At 37.2% G+C, this 20,684-nt stretch overlaps 2 protein-coding genes across 6 annotated transcripts; one reads left to right on the top strand and one right to left on the bottom strand.

Moving 5' to 3' along the window:
- The first annotated feature begins 270 nt into the window (after positions 1-270).
- Positions 271-10,867, top strand: si:ch211-161c3.5 (uncharacterized protein C3orf18). Of its 4 annotated transcripts, none has more exons than XM_046857415.1 (5): positions 271-660; positions 4,193-4,565; positions 4,845-4,870; positions 4,954-5,080; positions 5,728-6,353. In XM_046857415.1, the coding sequence occupies exons 2-5, from the start codon at positions 4,269-4,271 to the stop codon at positions 5,770-5,772; spliced, it is 495 nt and encodes a 164-aa protein (XP_046713371.1). In that variant the 5' UTR covers positions 271-660; positions 4,193-4,268; the 3' UTR covers positions 5,773-6,353. The 4 variants fall into 4 exon arrangements, with proteins under 4 accessions (XP_046713371.1, XP_046713378.1, XP_046713386.1 ...); XM_046857422.1 differs by having other exon boundaries at positions 5,724-6,353; XM_046857430.1 differs by lacking the exon at positions 5,728-6,353 and adding an exon at positions 9,596-10,867 and having other exon boundaries at positions 275-660; positions 4,361-4,565.
- A 1,248-nt stretch (positions 10,868-12,115) lies between these two features.
- On the bottom strand, positions 12,116-15,826 carry si:ch211-161c3.6 (high mobility group AT-hook 2b). Of its 2 annotated transcripts, XM_046857444.1 has the most exons (7): positions 15,731-15,793; positions 14,854-14,927; positions 14,319-14,449; positions 14,162-14,245; positions 14,024-14,068; positions 13,724-13,756; positions 12,116-13,378 (listed from the first exon to the last, which is right to left on the bottom strand). In XM_046857444.1, exons 3-7 carry the CDS (start codon positions 14,406-14,408, stop codon positions 13,331-13,333), a joined length of 300 nt encoding a protein of 99 aa, XP_046713400.1. In that variant the 5' UTR covers positions 14,409-14,449; positions 14,854-14,927; positions 15,731-15,793; the 3' UTR covers positions 12,116-13,330. The 2 variants fall into 2 exon arrangements, with proteins under 2 accessions (XP_046713400.1, XP_046713407.1); XM_046857451.1 differs by lacking the exon at positions 14,854-14,927 and having other exon boundaries at positions 15,731-15,826.
- Positions 15,827-20,684: the final 4,858 nt, after the last annotated feature.

Here is a 20,684-nt window from a genome sequence, read left to right as displayed (position 1 = left end):
ATATATATATATATATATATTCTTATATATATATATATATAAGAATTAAAATGCTCACTGACAATTCGACAGTAGACTAACAATGGGTTAATATCCCCCAACCCACTTCCATCATTGCCATGGCATTTGGTGAGCTTAACCAGGACATTTCGTCCCGGTAATAAGTGACTGACGTGTATAACATCCAATCGTGGCCTCGCATTGTCCTGGAGCTGACCAATGGCAACACAGAAAGATGCGGGTAATGGGCTGGACGAGCAGTTAACGATCAAACCGCATACTAACATACTAAGTAGTATGCCAGAGCAGTATGTTAGCAAAATCAGCGCACTAGATTTACATCCTTTGTAGAATGCTAGTATACGTTTTCAGACGTAGTCTATAGCTTAGGTTTGTAGCAGCCTTCCATATAACGGCGTGTATTTATTCAAGAATATAGAGGAATGGGAGGAAGACCGGAGCAAGGAGAACTGATGTGGTGTTGAGTAGAGGGAAATTAACGACAAGACGCCGGCTTTTTTTCATATACTGTATTTTATTTGTATTTTTTTTTAGCCTTATTGGGCACTTTTTGCCCTGTTGAGGGACGAAGGAGAAGGAATACAGTTCTATTTCCCTTCACTACTGTCATATAATCAGCCTGTTGTTCTTTATGATAAGGTGAGTGTGTTTGAATAATATCAAACGGCTGTTCATTTACAATGGCGATATAATGACCAATCCGATTTTATGCATTGGCTGGTAAACAGGCATCACGTGACTGATACATTTACAATTGCGTGAGTATCTTTGTCCTGTGGTTGTCGCTGATTGGTCGAGGCGAGACGCTTTAGCAGGGCTGACAGCTGTGATTGGCTGGCAGCTTCACATGTTCTTTATTAAGCATCAACATCACCCGGTGTTTCGCACGTACACGCACACACACACACCAACCAACCAAAAGTTTCAAGTTACTTTACAGCGGTGCAAATCTAAAAATATGCACATTAGCAGAGTCAGTAAAGAGAAGAACGATGGTTAAAATTGCATCATGTGGACACCTGACCATAAGATTCGTTTGTGCTTGCTTTTTGAGCTTCCTGTTCCACATTTAATTTCCATTTGCTGTTATAATAACCTCCACTCTCCTGAGACGTTCCACTACATTTTGCTTGTGGAAATTTGTGCTCAAAAGTTAGGTACTAATGTGAAGTGAGGAGGCCTGGGGTGCAGTCAGCTTTCCAGTTCATGTAAACCACATCTTTATTAAGCTGGCTGTGTGGGCACAGGGGCATAGTCATGCTGGAACAGGTTTAGGTCTCCTAGTTTAAGAGAAGGCCACATTTAATGCCCATCCAAAGACTATAAAATTGTTTGCCTCCAACTCTGTGGTAACAGGTGTCAGGTGTCCCCATACTTTTGTCTATATAGACTAAGTATAGCTTACGGACAGGGCAACTGTAAACAACTAAAGAAAAGAGAATATGCAGAGTATATCATTGTTAAAGAAAAACTTCACACGTAAAAAGGTTGTAATTAATTCTCATTTACATGCGCTTAACTTTTGTGCTGTATTTTTGTGCTTATAGTAAGAATTAAACACCAACATCACCAGGGACATTGTCAGGGTTGGGGCTTGAACTAGGGTTTACTACATGAGAGACATGAGCGCTAAAAGTTTGCCACAGGTGTGTGTGTGTGTGTGTGTGTGTGTGTGTGTGTGTGTGTGTGTGTGTGTGTGGAAAGGGTAGAAAATCCATTGTTTTTTATTCGAAAGTCCAAAAGAACTACAAAAACAGAAAACTGCTAAATATAATTCCAAAAACTCAGGTCTCAAATGCAAAGCAAAAGTCAGATCGGAATTCAAAAAAGAACAAACTAAACTTCTCAGGAACACAAGAAAGGTTTCTCCTCAAAACAATGAGACTCAGGAAAGCAAACACTGGAAACAGACCCTCCCCAGTCCAGGAACCTCACGTAGTTAGTTGCGAACTTATCAAAGAATTAGGGGTGACAATCAGATATTAGGTAGTGCACACCGTAAATAGGATTAGAATGTGCATTAATGCCAACGCAATTCAGGAACTCTTTGTTTTTCTTTGAGTCTCAAATTTCTAAATTGGGGTGTGTCAATAGTAAAAAGTCATACTGGTTGAAAATACATTGACTCCCAGAGCAAGGCTTAAATTATAGTATCATCCCTGTTTTTTCTGCACTTGCACAGAGATTGAAAATATCATTCAGAGTTTCGATTTCCCACTTTTGCCCGGGCTTCAGAAATGTTGCATTAATTGCAAACCAGTTGCGGTTAAACATTTTGTTACCTGGTCCATAGCTATGTATATGCATTAATTACATTATTGGAATGAATTAGAAAGTCCACCTATCAACATGTTCTCCTGAATGGAGAGACAACTATAGAATCCGGAGGAAATGGAGAACATGCACAAGACAGTAACTCAAGTTTAGGATTGACTCACGGAACCTGGAGCCACGAGGTGGCAAAACAACTTACTGCATCAACCTGTTGCCCAGTAGTACTTATTTATAGTATAGTATAGTATAGTATAGTATAGTATAGTATAGTATAGTATATTGTATTATTTTTCTAAAAAGCATTTGTTTCTTTTTCACATCAAAAGCTATTAGTTTTAATCTTACTCATGATGATGTTTATATGTGGGAGTTTGTTTGATTTTAGTGTGTGCCATGTAACATACTGGCAGTTACAAGTCACACACTAACAACACTGTTAAAACTAGAGAAAGATAAGAGAAAGAGAATTCAGTTTCATGTGAGAAAACCAGAGTGAGAGAGAAAAAAACAGACACAAAGGGTAGGTGCAGGCAGATCTGTGCTGTCTTACGAAACACTCGTTCCTTTCGTGGGCCTTGTTTCTGTGTACTGTTTTTCCTGGGTACAGCATCTCGCTTGGGCTGGCACTCTTACATTCTCACCCCCACTTCATACCCACATCCTGTTACAACGCCCACTGCTGCCCAGCTGCCATAGGGAGGGTGACAACTGCAAGTTAACGATGCAGAGAGGTGAAAACACACCTATTGTAACACAGTGTTACTGATCAGCCAGTCCGTCTTTATGTCCCTGCATACATACACCTACGTGTTTGTATTGCTATACTTGTGAAACTGCCCGTGAATTCTGTGATTTTATAATATTCAGGTTTTACTTGTGGTGGTATAATCAGAGCTATTTTATATAGAGTTACAGTGATTTGACGTACGATTCTTACCATGACGATAGTGATAAGGAAAAATTTTACAAATATTTAAACGTTCATGCGGCATTTACATTTTAACAAGATAGATTGGGATGCTGCCAGGATGTTGGCGCGTGTATTTTTTTCTGTGTTTTTAAGCCCAATTATATATAAAATATATTGTAACTTTATCATTCCAAGTTATAAGAATAAATGGAGTGTTACAGTTTTTAACCTTGCACTCTATTTATTTGCGTATGTTGTGCAGGTGTAATTCAAGCATTTTTTGCTAAAAAGTCTTGCGGAAAATCAAACTCGATGCTTAATATATTAAGGAGTGTATGTGTCGGGGGGGCAGAAGATGTGAATGAAAAGCAGGAAAAGCAGCATGCGGTTAGAGAGATTCTAACCTTCATTCACATCAAATCATGTCTACAGCATCTCCACTTCTCTATTTTAAGCCTCAAACCTCATTCATGCCCCAGCATCCAACCCTCGCGTCCACACACACATCCTAACGGTTGTGATGTGGAAGGAAGCGTTGCTCTTGCCAGTGCTATCACACATTCTCATGCATCCATGACCACAGAGTGCGCACACACACACACACACACACACACACACACACACACACACACACACACACATAAACACCAAAGACATACTGTCAGTGCTAGATATCAAGGAATGGGTACAGTCTGTTCACTGAGATTTTTTTCATTAACACTTTTTTATGTTTCTTCTATCAATTTCTACATTTTAGTGCTAAAATTGAGTTTCACATTAAATGATCTAGCTTCCATAATTTATTGGAGGTACTGAATTTCTGGGTGGCAGAATTAACATCTCAGAACATGAGTGAGCACTGCAATATAGTTCTTGCTCTTTTTTGAACCCTGAGATTTTCTCATAATACTAAGGTGGCTGTAATGAAATTAAATGGAATCCAGAAAGTGAGATGGTTCATTAAATAATGAACATGATGTTTTACAGGATGGTGAAACTAATGGCTGACCAGTGACCCAAAACAACCATCTCTATCACCACCAGCCCCTCCATCCCAGGGGCAATGTCTCTGACAACTGTCATACCTAATTTCTTCAGTCAATCCTTAGAGTATACTCCGGTCTCTGTCCCAACATTTGTTCCTACTCTTTCCAGCCTTGTGGCGATCAGTTCAGTGGAGAGCAGGACTGAGCAGAACAATGCTACGTATATAGCAAGCTTCCCCACCGTCACTGTACCAGCCAATGAGACAGGCCTCAACTCCACACAGCTCCCCATGTCATCGGTGGATGGTGCTGGTATGAGCATGGTCCTTATGCCCTTTGGCATAATCAGCATTGTCGGGTTGGCTGTTGTCGTGGTGAGGACTTTATTTTTGTATGGCTAATACGGTAGATTGCTAAATGTTTGGATGCTTGTAATCGAGTTGAATTCTGTAACTGCTAGAATTAACATTTCTTATTGTTTTAATTACGACTGTTGGAACTGTTAGTACTTTATTTACATTTTTTTATTAATACAGTTCAAGCATTCATTTGGGACAATCTATAACCTACTGTTTCTAGTCAGAGTTAGTTCTGAATACTAATAAAACTTTACCAAGGGTTTAAGATATTCTCTACACGTTTCTTTTTTACAGATACTGTACATAAGGAAAAAGAAAAGGTAAGAAAACATGACATCACTGGGCTGCTTTTGTTCTTTCATTAGTGTACAAAATGTGACAAACATCATTTTTCTCGGTGCAGACTGGAGAAGCTAAGGCACCAGCTGATGCCTATGTATAACTTTGACCCAGCCGAGGAGCAGGACGACCTGGAACAGGAACTTCTGGACCATGGCCGAGACGGCAGCCCAGCAGGACCAAATTCGAAAGTGAGTATAATTTAATTGTGTGTACTATTTTTTTCTCAGTAAAAAGACATTCAAACTCAAATTTAATTTTGATATGCACATCCTGTGTTAAGGAAAGAAAAATATTTCATTGAATCAACTGTATCAGATTTGTAATGGAATTAATATTTGATTGAACACCCACAAGCTTCATGTAATACTTTGCTGAAATTGGCCGTAACTGTTATGAGAGCCACAGCACTACTTTCAATTCGCATCTTTTATCCATTTAGTTTCACTTGACGTATGCTAAGGATTATTGTCCTACATGTTTGCGATATTTATTTTTTTCAATTCAGGCTGTTTGTTTTTTCTTTTTTTTTTTTTTTTTTTACAGTTTATTCTACCAATTACATGCTTTACAGTTGGGATGGTGTTCCTCATACTTCTTCTAGTTTCGGAAAAGGGGCTTCTTCCTTACAGTCCGTGTTGTTTTTTTGGTTTTGTTAATCCTTTCAGGCTCAAAGTTTATTTGTGCCTCCCTCAAGAGCAATGCAGTGTTTTTGTAGATTGTTATATTGTTATATTTGTGTGTCATTTTTTTATACAGATGCCTATAATACATTTTAGTAAAAAAAAGTATGTATTTATTTATTTGTTTGTTTATTTATTTATCCCTATTAAGCAAGCCAGGGAAAGACTGCCTGAAAGGTGATGAGGAAGAAACCTTGTAAGGAATCAGACTCAATTTCTGGAACATTGCATTCTGTATAAGGACACCATCAACTTGTATATACAATTTTGACCCACTGAAATTGTGATATAGTGAATTTAAGCAGAAGTAGATTTGTCTCTAACTAGTTTCTAACTTACCTCTGCAATGGACTAATTAAGTGACTTGCAAAAAAAATGTATGGTCATAAAACTGTGTCAAATTGTAAAATTTTATCTTAAAAATCCTTCAATAATCCTAGCAGAATTTCTGACCTGACTGTGTTACTACATGATACTTCAACAGCAGGTTTTATGAATGGGGGAAGTGAAAGCAGTAGTGGAGTAGAGTGTTTAAAATGATCTCAGGATTATGGATAGAACGAACATTAGGATTAGGTGTTAGGATTAGGTTTAAATTTAGATAAGTGGATTTATAGGTTATCGAAAGAACCTCAAAATAATTGTTTTTTCAACATCAACAACAGTAATGCACTGCCACTCTTTGTAGCTGTACCGTTTGTATCCTGATCTGTATTTGGATTTAAACTGAAAGTGGGCATGGTCTTCACTGTGAGCAAGTAAACTAAGTTTCAAAACAAAATGGGTTTTTTTTTGGTTTCTCACATTGGAAAAAGATCAGAAAAAAATCTGCAACAATACTGGGATGCAGTGCTGTTAATCTAAATAGAGTCCTTTAAGCAGCTTTTGGTATTAATGGTAATATGATTTTCCAGGAAGATTTTCTATCAATAAAGATGTGATCAAGAAAAACATGAACTGTATATAAAAGTTAATGTTTTTAAAATTAAATGTAATTTTTTTTGGAGCTCTCAGTGGAGATATTCTGTGTACACAGAATATGTAGAACAATGGCTCTATATATAAATGGTTTTTTTTTTCTTTTAGTTTTTTTTTTTTATATATGGTTTAACTTTATATGGAGTTTGCCAAGAAAGCGTTTAGATCCACTGGAGCCATCCGCTGAAAAGAAAAAACATTTGTTTACATCATCTTTATGTCATGTTAAAAACTATAATGAATTATCACTATGAGCAGAGTTGCATTTATATATTAAGCTTGTTTTAGTAAAAGGCCCAATTTTTATAAATGAATAGAAAATAATATTACAGATGTGTATCTGCGATCTATAGAACAGCTTCTGTTTTAAGATATATTACAGAGATTAGGTGAAAGAATTTGGGATTATATAGTGGACAGCCACATGCATGCACTGCATATAAGAAATGCAATTACTTTTTTTAAACGCTGAAAACTGGACATGATTTACGAACTTAATAGGATCAGATCAAATTATTCTAAAACTTGTCAAATCTGCCCACTTGAAAGCATTACTAGGCATACAATATGTTGTATAACATCTGTATTATATATAAACTCACAGATTACATTAGCTGATAATTATTGCTTGAATTGAAAAGTGGAGAAAGGACATTGAAGGCAACACACATTTTCCTCTTTAGTCTAAAGGAAAAGTCTTATCGGCCATTGGTCATTAAAAAAATTTACAAAGAAATTAATCGAGTGATGGTTATGTGAATGGAAACATCACAATTGCATTAAGCTGTCAAGAAATATATAGCGACTCAATTAAGCATTATTTACAATAGTGAGCAAAAATGTATCTCAGAATGCACAAAAAAATTCAACCTTGCTGTCGATTTGCTACAACAGTAGAAGATACTGCAGCAGAAGTACTGTTTTCACTCCTTTCAGTCAATGGCAAGAATATGAGGTCATCATGGGCACAGACTCATCCAAACTGTACAGTTGGATATTAGAAAAACGTATATTAACTGTTTTTTTTTTACAGCTTTCAATTGTCCAATTTGGGTAAATCTTGTGATTCTTGTTCTTGATAAGAGTAGAACCTAATCTTATGCTGTTGTAGCTCACCAACTTTAAGGTTTTATATGTTGTGTGTACTGAGATGCTTTCTTTCGCTTATCACAGTTATAAATGTTGCTTAGTTTAATTTAGACCAGTTTGCATAATCTCCTCTGGGCTCTGTTATCAACCTGCAGACTCTATGCAATACATATACTGTGGATTCAGAAAGTATTCAGATCCCCTTTACTTTTTTAAATTTTGTGGTTGCCTAATACTACAATAGTTTAGATATATTTTTTCTTTTTCTGATTAATCTATACTTGGTACCCCATAATAAAAAAGGAAAAGCAGAATTCTAGAAATGTCTGAAACCTGAAATATCACATGTACATAAGTATTCAGACCGTTTGCAACAACACTTGAAAATATGCTCAGGTGCCTCCCAATTCTCTTGATCATTGCTGAAATGTTTCACCTTGAATGGAGTCTACCTGTAGAAAAGTTTTTTAATTGGACATGATTTGGAAAGGCACACACCTCTCTATAGAAGGCCCAATAGCTGACAATGCGTATCAGAGCAAAAAGTTATGAGGTCAAAGAAACTGCAGAGCTCATAGACAGGATCGTTGCAAGGCACAGATCTGGGGAGGGCTTCACAAATATTGATGCTACACTGAAGATTCCCAAGAGCACAGTGGCCTCCATAATTCTTAAATGTAAGGATTCAGGCACAGCCAGGACTCTTCTAAGAGCTGGTTGTTTGGCCAAACTGAGCATTTAGGAGAGAAGGGCCTTATTAAAAGATGTGACAAGAACTCGATGTTCATTCAGACAAAGTTTCAGAGGGACAACCATTAATGCAGCATCATGCTGTGGGGGGTGTTTTTCTGCAGCAGGGACTTACCAAACTGGTCAGGGTTGAGGGAAAGCTGAATGATGCAAAGCACAGTGATATCTTCAATAAAATCCTGTTCCACATTGCTCAGGACCTCAGACTGGGCTGAAGGTTCACCTTCCCACATAACAGCAATTCTAAACACAGCCAAGACAACACAGCACAGTGGCTTAGAGACAACTCTGTCAAAGTTCTAGAGTGGCCCAGCCGAAGCCCTGACTTTAACACGTATTGAACATCTCTGGAAAGACCTGTAAGTGGGTGTCTGGTGATGGTTGCTGTCCAACCTTAACCAGCTTAAGAGGATCTGCCAAGACTCGATGTTGTAATTGCTGGCAAATTGCTGCTAAGTTCTCTGTAAAGGGTCTGAATACTTATGTGCATGTGATTAAATTTAGGTTACAGGTTACAGACATTTCTAGAATTCTGATCTCACTTTGTCATTGTGGGGTACTAAGAGTAGATTAATGAGAAAAGAAAATCTGTTGAAACAATCAGTAGTATCAGGCTGCAACATCACAAAATTGAGTGTAGGGGATCTGAATACTTTCCGAACCCACTGTATATATGTCTTGGGTATTGCATATTTATACATATGTAGATATGCTTTTTTTCCCTCCCCATTCTGTGTAAACTTGCTATGGTGTTTGTGTGTGTGTGTGTGTGTGTGTGAAAATCAGCAGATCAGCAGTTTCTGAATGTTCAAACCATCTTACTTTGCATCTTACATCTTACTTTCAAGTCACAGAGGCCACGTTTTCCCGCCATGTTTAAACTTTTAAACTTAAGCTCTTGACATGTATCTGTATGATTTATACAGTGTTCTGCTGCCACATGATTGAAAGAATAAATGTCTGCATAGATAAGAAGGTAAAGTGACCAGTATGTGCATACAGTACCTTCATGGACTTCTAGCTACACTCCTCTAATCTGGATAGTAATTTGTTTTTTTTTCAATTATTCTTTCACTATTTTAATTTTAATGGCAGTATATCATTTATGTAAAGTAGTCTTTAAATCATAATTTTTGACACTTTGAATATTGTGTATATTAGTCAAAGTTCTCAAGTTTGCATTACTCTCTTTTCTCTCATTCTCAGACTTTAGCAGTGGGTCAGGGTGGTGCTCAAGTGGTGAGTCGACTGGTTTTCACGGACGTTGCTGATGCCATAAATGTATGACCCCCGCTCCCACCACTTAAATGAAGATTTCAGAAATCTCCAGGGACATAGAAGGAGAGAACATACATTTTCCAGCTTGAATCGGACGTCGATTTATGCAAACGTCTATAGACTATAAGGGAATACTCTTTGGAGAATGGTTTCAAAGATTCGTTTGAATAAGCTGTAAGAAAACAGCATTTATGTACATTTTATAGAAAATATTTAATTTCATTTTATGATCCCTTTAATATGGATTGTTTCAGACACAACGTAATCCATTGTAGTCTCACATATATACAATATCTGTTTACATGTGCATTTTTCATAGTGTTCTTTAAAGAACGTTAGTAGTAGCTGCTTTTAATATTTATTCATGAATAATAATTGCAAGTATTATTAGATAGAGGCTAGAGGATAGATTAAAGGCTACATTTTTTTTGTCTTTTTCTTAAATTTAAGTTATCCTGGTTACTGATCAATCCATTTCAGTTCAATAGACAACATTGTGTCTAACAATAACATTGTAAAGTCCAATTCTAGATTAATGAGGCGATAGTGGAAAGGACAATCTTTCTGAGACAACAACCAAGACTGAATAGTGGGATTGTAAATTGTTCAACAATGCTATATAAAATCACTACAATGTATGGTGAAAGGATGGTAAATGTAAGCATATTGTGAATAAGGTTCCCAATGTACATTACAGGACAATATTTATAGTTACCAGAGTGGTTTAAATATTTTTACATTGTTACTGTAATCTTTTCAGGAATCTGTATGTTGTTTATTTGGGAAAGTGTTCCTTCACTACCTTTTAATATGTATCAAAGTGTGTTTCTAGTCCACTACATTTCAGTAAAACATGCTGTTCCTCACTACTTTGAAGCGAATATTTGAATCACGTCAAATGGTAATGTGTCATGAGACTACAACCGTAAAAATGACAGTTCTGGCCAGTGTTTGTGTGGAGTAAAGGTTCTTTCGCTGTGTCTCTAACAATAGAAAACTCTCTCATTATAAAGCTTTGATGTGCAGGAGAATGGAACATTGAACTTAATTTATAATTCAATCATTGTTGTCGTACTTTTTTTTTATACTTAAGTCCGTAAAAAAAAACCCCATACTTTTTCCTTAATGTAAATGGAGTACTTTTACTGGAGTAATACACTATTTAAATAAAAGTATTGGGACATTTGACTTTTCCAGCAATATGCGGTTCTTATCTTAAAGTTATGATGCCTTTGAATGCGGATGTTACATTTTCCCTTCACTTGAACTAGGAGATCCAGACCTGTTCTAGCATGACAATGTGCACAAATCCAGTTTATTGTGTGATAAAGTGGAGATCATGAGTAGCCTGCTATAGACCTCAACCCTAAACCTTTGGGATGTATTGAAACATTGACTGTACTCCAGGTCTCCTCTGCCTACATTAGTACCTGACTTTACTAACACCCTTGTAGCAAAATCTCTGCAAGCACACTCCAAATTCTGGTCGAAGATCTTCCCAGAATAGTGGAGGTTTCTATGACTGCAAATGCGTTCTAAATGTGGTAGAGAATGGATACAAAAGCACATACAAATCATATGGTCAGGTGTCCAAAAATGTTTGTTCATATAGTGTATTTTTAGATTCAGGTAATAAGCTCTCAATAAGCTCTGAAAGTTCTCAATGTCAACAGGTATAACAAAGGGAGACAAGTTCTTTAACCTGAAAAGAATCACCAATGAGATCTGAAGCTTTCTACAGAACTCGGTTTCCTCAAAAGCTTCTGGGAAACTGCGTCAATGCTACTGAAGCAAGCAATGATGAATTTCAAAGTAACTGTAATGTCATTTCAGGACACTGATTAAAAAAAGGTGAATGGAAAAAAAAATATGAAAGAGCTATTGAGAGTACTAAATAATAGTTTAACAAACATGTACACTAGTTATGTACTACCATTGCAATAGAAGTGACTTATCTTAAACTAAATTCAAAATGAATTGAAATCATTTATGTTTTTAGTAGATTATTGTGCACCTGACCTAAAATGTGCTTCCTGCTCTCTCCTACTCCAGAGTATGGCTTGCGTTTGCTTGCTTCTTTGCACAATAAGGACTTTAATGATAATTGCTGATATTGTCGAATAAATCTTTTACCTTTTTAGAAATTTCTGTCAAGTGTGGAAGAGTGAAAAGTGCTCTCTCTTTGTGTGTGTGTGTGTGTGTGTGTGTGTGTGTGTGTGTGTGTGTGTGTGTGTGTGTGTGTGTGTGTGTGTGTGTGTGTGCATAAATGCCAAATTGTCAAATTTGCAAATGGAGTAATTGTCTAGCAGCATTCCACACTTTACAAACTTTCCGTTGTGTTTCTGTTTTGTGTGGTTTTGGAATGTGTGTAAACATGACCATAAATAAAGCAAAAAAAAAAAAAGGCAGTTATTAATGTAATAAAATTTACTGAGATCTTTTATAAATTCAAACTGCATGGTTTCATGTGATATTACTTTTTTGAATACCGACATGGTCAACACAATATAATGTATACGCTTGTTTTATGGCTACTTAAGTCACTTTATTCAGATGATTAACATTGAGGTACATAAAAGTAAGTCACAGTTTGGATGGCACATGTGGCATTACCTATTAAGACATCATTTTCATTCAGTGTAAAAAAAAAACATTAACTCAAAGGCAGGTTGGCACAGGTGGTAGTATGCACCGAAGTGCGATTAAACAGAAATAAGATCAACAGATCAAAAAAAAAACAACAACTTCCCAAACAATTAAAAAAAAAAAAAAAAAAGCTTGACACCCAAAAAGCACAAAGTTGGTACAGTACTTGGATGGAAAACCCACCAATAAAATGTTTTATTGCTCCTTTTGACAGACACATTTAGCGTCCATGTATAACTGCAGAAAATTCATGAATAGTTTACTGTATATTTTGGTATTGTACAGAAAAGAATAGTTTTTCCAAATAGTGAAATTCAGCAGGTTTGAAAAATTTTAATTGTATAAATGGCAATCAGGGACTAAATCAAGGGGAAATATACCATGATTCCATGAATACTGGAAGTATGCCAAAAGTAACTAACAATAATAATAATAATAATAATAATAATAATAATATTTATTATACTGATTATAAAATGATGCCACTGCCAAGCTGTCTTTAGATTCTCGAACAAGACCTTTATAAACATAAACATATGTAACCGTACAGTAGTGACTCATTCAGTACCATAACATGTGCGTGTGCATGAGTGTGTGTTTGTGTGTGTATATATAAAATACAATGTCGGTAAGTAAAAGTGTTTTGCACTTCATACTGAAAGCACGAGTGAGATGTTTGAGGTGTGGAAAAAACTGATGTAAATGCCAGTTGATGGCTTCATTTTTTGATGGACAGTTTAAAATCTAAATCACTAATTGGCTGTTGCTGTATCTGATTTGGTTTAAATAAGTCCATGCCTGGTATTTCTTTATGCAGTTTAGAAACTCTGCAATCAAAATCTAGCAGTAAAGATCTCAGAGTGCTTCATCTTTCACTAAGTAGCATCTAATTATTAGGTGGAATGTTCAGTTTGTTCTGTTTGGAGCGATTGATAACACACCTGAGAGAGAGCACAATGGATATAACGGTTCAAATGTAGCCTATTGTGCACACTGGCGGCTCAGAGCCTAGACGCACTACTCGTGTGATGAAGACAGGTGTGGCTGGTCCTCTTCTTCCTCGAACTAAGAGTAGGAAAAAGAAAAGACAGGTTTGTGTGTGCGTGAGAAGGAACTATACGTCTAGTTGACACAGAGAGCGGCAGTTGGGAACAGGAAACCAAGAAAGGAGGATAACGGCAATGTTCAGTTTCTCTTAAAGGCACTGACTCATTCTTCTCCTGTTATACTTCACACTGCATGTATGCCTTATGAGTAAAAGGGGAGTTTTTGAACACTTTTCAACTCATAACCGGGTTTCAGTATTCGGTGAGCCATTATTAACTTAGTGTTTATAAGTCGATGGCCCAATAAACCGAAATGGTGTTTCACTGAAGCCGAATAATGTGTACTTATGAAAATTTGTCTCACCTCTTGCTCTTGTTGCTGTGTGTTTTTTTGAGGCTGTGAACAAGAAACAACATGTAAAATACATGTATACATACGTATCTGTACTGTGAAGATAATTTATGTAAAATAATGGAGTATAGTTCTATGTTAATGCAATGTAGAAAAAAAATTGAAACTGCTCATACTTTAATGCTGTACTATGAGTTGTGTAATGTCAGGGTAAACGTGTGTGACATTACTTTTAAGTAGTGAAAAAATGTAACGGTACGTAGTGTGATTTATTTTTTTCTTTTAGTTATGTTTTGAGCATGCGATGCTGACCCATTTTCTTGGTCGACCTCGGGGTCTCTTTTCCTTTGGGGGCTCCTTTGGAAGAAAAAGAAAATGATGAAGAAAAAACATAACATAACAGCTCACCTTACTGACATCATTGTAGTAGAAGGAATCAGTCTCTCTTACTTTTGGTGTACTAGGATTTGCCTTGTTTTTACTTCCTTTGGGTCTTCCTCTTGGCCTTTTGGGAGCCGGAGGGTTAACAGGCTCCTGAAAGATCCAATGATTTTTTCAGCATTTAACACATTTTAGATGTCAGGGTGTTTTTGGGAGGTCATAGTACCTGTTGCGGTTTGCGCGGTCTGCCTCGGGGTCGTCGCGGTGCCTCTGGAACTTCAGGTGCTGGTGTTACTCCACTCATCTCTTCTTCCATCTTGGCCAGACCTCACGTAGACTCCACACGCACACTCTATTCTGATGAGGTGTAAGTGAATGCAGTTATATTAGAAGAAATAGGTAAAAAAAAGAAAAAGACATAAGAACATAGGAGAATCTTCATAACATTTAAAATGCAAACCTGCAACCAAATCAGTAAGAAGTGAATAGGGACTTGCATTATAACCCATTCTAATGCTTTCTAATTAGACATATTTATTATTCTGTTCACCGGCATTTAGGCTGCGAAGGAGTCTTTAACAGATGCAAGAAATGTGGGAACTGTGCCACTGAAAGGTTTTTTTAATTATTAAACTATACTAGGTTCTCCACATTAACATCATTTAAAATGTGACTCAAAAGTTTTCAGTCTGTTCATTCACTCAAGCTTGTGCCATATAAACATTTTCTGGAAGAACTTTGCTTCTGTGCAAATGGCTCACATGCATGGTGAAATCCACTGTTCTTAGTGATGAATTCACTAGGTGTTCATCTGTAAACAGCTTGATGAGGGTTGCTAGTGACAAACAACAAACAATTTTACTGGCTAAAGATGAATTCAAGTCAAACCTTAAATTTTGAAATAACATTATAATTTTCTTAGAATGTGACCCATTTAATCGTTTCTATGACAAAATGATCATTACGTGACATAAGTCAATTATAAGTCTACTAACTGTAGTATTGTTTTGAATGCTCACTTTCTATATATATATATATATATATATATATATATATATATATATATATATATATATATATATATATATATATATTTTTTTTTTGGTCCACGGAATTTTGACATTTATTTTTGACTACTGTTAATTCTGATTGCTTCTACCAGGCCTCCTGCCAGAAAGTGGGACTGATAGTCGTAAAATGTAGTGCACATTTTGCACTAATGGAGGAAATGTTGCCTCGGTAACATATTAATACAAAACAATATTTTCATGTTTCTCCTCCACCCCCTGCACATCCCCCACCCACCCCAAACACACACGCACACACACAAACACACACATACACCTGCCCAACATCAGTCTAAAAATCTAGAAACATAAAATTTACTCCAGTGACTGATACTGAATTCATAAAACATGACAAACAATATATGAAAATATGACAAAAATGATTTTTGTTAAATAAAAAAAAACAAGTTAATTTCAGTAAATCTGTGGGTAAAAATATAAATTATGATATCAATTAAATATAAAGCTTACAGCAGCACACTGAATGTGGAGGAAACTACTATATATGGATATGGATAATCAACATTATATTTTTAATGCTATAACTTTATGAGATGATGAGTTAATTTACCACTGATGGAGGTCTATCGCTCGTTCTTGTTCTCCATGAAGTCCCTGTAATAAAGAGTATGGCACTAAGTTCAACTGATACCTGTTTTAGAGCTACACGTCAAAAGAAACACCGCCCATTTCCGCATCTGCAGCCAATCTACAGCCTGGAGCTTTACTGTAAACCTTTCAATGTGTGTATGGTGCGACCATTGCATTTTACATTTCTTTGCATTCTGCCTCCTTGAGGGTTTATTTGACATGATCGGGTACTTCACGGTGTAAATTTTTTTGTCCGTTTCCTGCTTTGACAAAGCAAAACCGTAACTAATGAGTCACTCTAAGCAAGAAGGAACTGCAACTGTAGGTTACTGATAATCAATCTCTTGGTCTCATGCAGATACACACAAACATAAACACACACAAACATACAAACACAAAATTGTAATGGCTACACATAACCAATATATATACAGTCATGGCCATAATTGGTGGCACCCCCTGAAATCTTTCCAGAAAATCAAGTATTTCTCACAGAAAGGTGTTGCATTAACACGTTTTTCTATACACTTTTTTTTCTTTTGTGTGTATTGGAACAAAACAAAAAAAGGGAAGGAAAAAATAAAATTTGACATAATGTCACACAAAACTCCAAAAATGGGCCAGACAAAATGATTGCCACCCTTTCAAAATTGTGGATAAATAAGATTGTTACAAGCATGTGATGCTCCTTTAAACTTACCTGGGGCAAGTAACGGGTGTGGGCAATATAAAAATCACACCTGAAAGCAGATAAAAAAGAGAGTTCACTAAGTCTTTGCATTGTGTGTGCCACACCAAGCATGGACAACAGAAAGAGCAGTAGAGAACTGTGTGAGGACTTGAGAACCAAAATTGTGGAAAAATATCAACAATCTCAAGGTTACAAGTCCATCTCCAGAGATCTAGATTTGCCTTTGTCCACAGTGCGCAAAATTATCAAGAAGTTTGCAAAACGGAATGAGGCCTACAAAGAAAAGAACACAGTACCAACAGTCAAATATGGTGGAGGTTCAAAGATGTTCTGTGGTTGTTTTGCTGCATCTGGCACTGACAAGGATTTTGGGGCGTAGTATAGGGCCCAGTTTCAGAAAGCTGGGTTTGCGTCCAAAATCTTGGGTCTTCCAGCAGGATAATGACCCCAAACATACTTCAAAAAGCACCCAGAAATGGATGGCAACAAAGCGCTGGAGAGTTCTGAAGTGGCCAGCAATGAGTCCAGATCTAAATCCCACTGAACACCTGTGGAGAGATCTTAAAATTGCTGTTGGGAAAAGGCACCCTTCCAATATGAGAGACATGGAGCAGTTTGCAAAGGAAGAGTGGTCCAAAATTCTGGGTGAGAGGTGTAAGAAACAATTGATGGTTATAGAAAGCGACTGATTTCAGTTATTTTTTTTCCAAAGGTGTGCAACCAAATATTAAGTTAAGGTTGCCAATCATTTTGTCCAGCCTATTTTTGGAGTTTTGTGTGACATTATGTCAAATTTTCTTTTTTTCTTCCGTTTTTTTGTTTTGTTCCAATAAACACAAAGGGAATAAACATGTGTATAGCAAAACGTGTTAATGCAACACCTTTCTGTGAGAAATACTTGATTTTCTGGAAAGATTTCAGGGGTGCCACCAATTATGGCCATGACTGAATTTTTTTTTTCTTGTTTGTTTGTTTATTATTAATGCTGATCTGTTTGAGTTTTTCTCACCAGAAGCAACCAAATGTCTATAAAAACAAAATTGTGGTCCCCTGACAGAAGTGAGATGAAGGTATAGTCAATCCGTTACCAGGATTACTCCTTATATATATATATATATATATATATATATATATATATATATATATATATATATATATATATATATATACAGGAACATATACTAGATAGGACATTAGAGGATCTTTTACACATACTCACACTCAGTGATTGCAGTCACCAACATTCCTACCAGGAATGTTTTACAGAGGTGAAATGAAACTAGAAACACACAGACAAAACACAGAATCTGGTAAGCAATTGCAAAAATGCAGTTTACGTTCGCCCACCAGTTTATTAGCCACACTTTCATGCTTTCTCATTCATACTTTAATGAAATCATGCTTTAAACAGAAACGAGTTGTTGATGAGAAAGGTCAGAGTAGAATGGCCAGAATGGTTCCAGTTAAGTCTATGCTAACTCAAACACCACTCTTTACAAACATGCTGAGCAGAAAAGCATCTCAGAAAAAACAACATGCTGAGCCTTGAGGCACATGGGTAACAACAACAGAAGACCACATCAAATTTGCTTCCTGTCAGTCATGAACAAAGACCCTTAAAAAACATGAATCTCTTAGCACTTTACCAGATGTCCATAAGAACCCCTTTTGTTTGTGATCTTATGGACATGTAGACAACTTATGAACAACCAACTTGTCTGTCACAGCTACATTTATGGCATTTGTCAAAGGCCCTTACCTAGAGCAACTTACAATGATCTCATTTATACAAATAAGCATTTGAAGGTTAAAGGCCGTGCTCAATAGTCTAGTAGTGGCAGCTTAGATTTGGTGGGATTTGAACTCATTATCTTCTGATTGGAAGTCCAACATCTTTACAAATGAGACACCACTTCCCCTATCATAATGCCATCTAAAGCTTTTGCCTGTCTCCAATTCTCTTATCACAAAGAGATTCAATCACTGCTTATGCAGGGTGCACGGACCCTGTGGCTATAATATCAGTTTCACCTGCTTTAAACACATTAAATCTTGTCAAGCTATAGCAGCTATCGGGTGTGTGGTCCACCCAAGTCAGGGTGAGGGAGCAGGTTGCTAACAATAATTCTAAATGCTGAATGTATAGAAAATGTATGAGAATGTATAAGAACGTATAGAAAATGGTAACACTGGTGTGAGGAAGTCTGGTGTGTCAGAACAGTATTTAAGGACATGCATGAAGACGGTGTAACAGCAGTGAAGTGTGCAGTAGGAATAACAGACTGGTTCAAGGTGGAAGTCGGACTGAATCAAGGATCGGCCCTGAGCCCTTTCCTGTTTGTATTGGTGATGGTCAGGTTGACTGACGATGTCAGACAGGAGTCTCCGTGGACTTTGATGTTTAAGGATGATATTGTGATTTGTGGTGAGAGTAGGGAGCAGGTTAAGATGAGCCTGGAGAGGTGGAGGTACACGCTGGAGAGAAGGGGAATAAAAGTCAGTAGGAGTAAGACAGAGTACATGTGTGTGTGAATAATAGGGAGAGCAGTGGAGTGGTGCGGTTGCAGAGAGAAGAGGTGGAGAAGGTGGAGGAGTTCAGGTACCTGGGGTCAACAGTGCAAAGTAATAGAGAGTGTGTAGGAGAAGTGAAGAAAAGAGTGCAGGCAGAGTGGAGTGGGTGGAAAAGAGTGCAGGCAGGGTGGAGTGGGTGGAGAAGAGTGGCAGGAGTGATTTGTGATAGAAGGGTATCTGCAAGAGTGAAAGGGAAAGTTTATAGGACTGTGGTGAGACCTGCGATGTTGTAGGGTTTAGAGTCAGTGGCATTGACTAAAAGACAGGAGGTGGAGCTGGAGGAAGCAGAGCTAAAGATGTTGAGGTTTTCGCTGGGAGTGACGACGATGGACAGGACTATAAATGAGCTTATTAGAGGGACCGCACATGTAGGACGTTTTAGGGATAATGTGATTTAGGGAGATGGTTTGGATATGTGCAGAGGAGGGACGGTAGGAGAATGCTGTGGATGAAGCCACCAGGAAGAAGGAAAAGAGGAAGACCAGGGAGAAGGTTTATGGATGTGAGGAAAGACATGCAGGTAGTTGGTTTGAAAGAGTTAGATGTAGAGGACAGAGTAGTATAGAGACAGATTATCTGCTGTGGCGACCCCTAATGGGAGCAGCCGAAAGAAAAAGAAGAAGCAGTCACTTATGCATAACTCAGTGGCTTCAACAATGCAGCAGTAGATCAGCACCTCTTTGCCCACAGACACATGCAGAGATCAGATTTTTCTATACCAGTTACTAGGCAGCTTAACCCTACTTGGTACTTCTCCTTGGTGCTGAAAGCATTATTAAAATAGCCTTTTGTCCCCAATGAGGGCATCAGTTTTAGATTATTGTCTTATAAGCCCACCTTGCCCTAATAAATGTGTGGACTGTTTGAATACATTTCTAAGCAAATGCTTTCACTCTGGCTGGAGGAAACATAACAGAATAGAACTCTAAGGGCGTACAGCTTCCCACAGACCTCAGGACTTCATCCTTTAGGAGGATGGCTGTGTCCTAAGCTTTATTTAAGAACATTTACTAGTTTGTACTCTGGTAGAAAATTCTGGGAATGGGTTCCACACAACATTACATGTCATGCACCATTCAAGATTCTGGCCCACATTTGGAAGTGAATGAAAACCTCAATTGAGGCTGCATCTTTATTACCAGAGGTATGACTTAACAAAGCAACATTTGTCCATTAGATAAGTCATTATGTTCCACACATTGGTCAAATATTGTACCTATAAGCAAGGTCACCTTACTGTCTCGTCTCTCACAAGACGTTGATAGCCAAGAATATTTAGGAGTCAAGTGTTCTGGCTATAATACTATTATATATAATATAATACAGCTAATACTGTGTTATTTGAACACACATAGTGGACACACATAGTGAAAATCATTACCTTGGCAGGCTGGTTTCCAAAGTCCCAAATGTCACAATCCTCTCTTTGAAGAGTGTCTGCTTCCCAGGGCTCTTATCCACCTCCCAGTGGTGTCATCTTTTTCAGGGGAACACAGGGTTGAAGTAAAATAGAACTGCAAGTACGCATGCAACTGGTGAAAAAGTTTCTTTTTTGGCTTCATGAGAAGGCTCTAGGCAATGATGGCTACATGTTGTACATAAATAAGTAGCGTTATGTTACAAAACAAATATTATTAATGCTTAAATGTGAGCAGCTAACATTTTAAGTATT

The sequence above is a fragment of the Silurus meridionalis genome, chromosome 1 (assembly GCF_014805685.1).
Source record: "Silurus meridionalis isolate SWU-2019-XX chromosome 1, ASM1480568v1, whole genome shotgun sequence".
Classification (NCBI taxonomy): domain Eukaryota; kingdom Metazoa; phylum Chordata; class Actinopteri; order Siluriformes; family Siluridae; genus Silurus; species Silurus meridionalis.
Note: the sequence above shows the minus strand (reverse complement) of the source record. Positions and strands in the feature narration are given on the sequence as shown.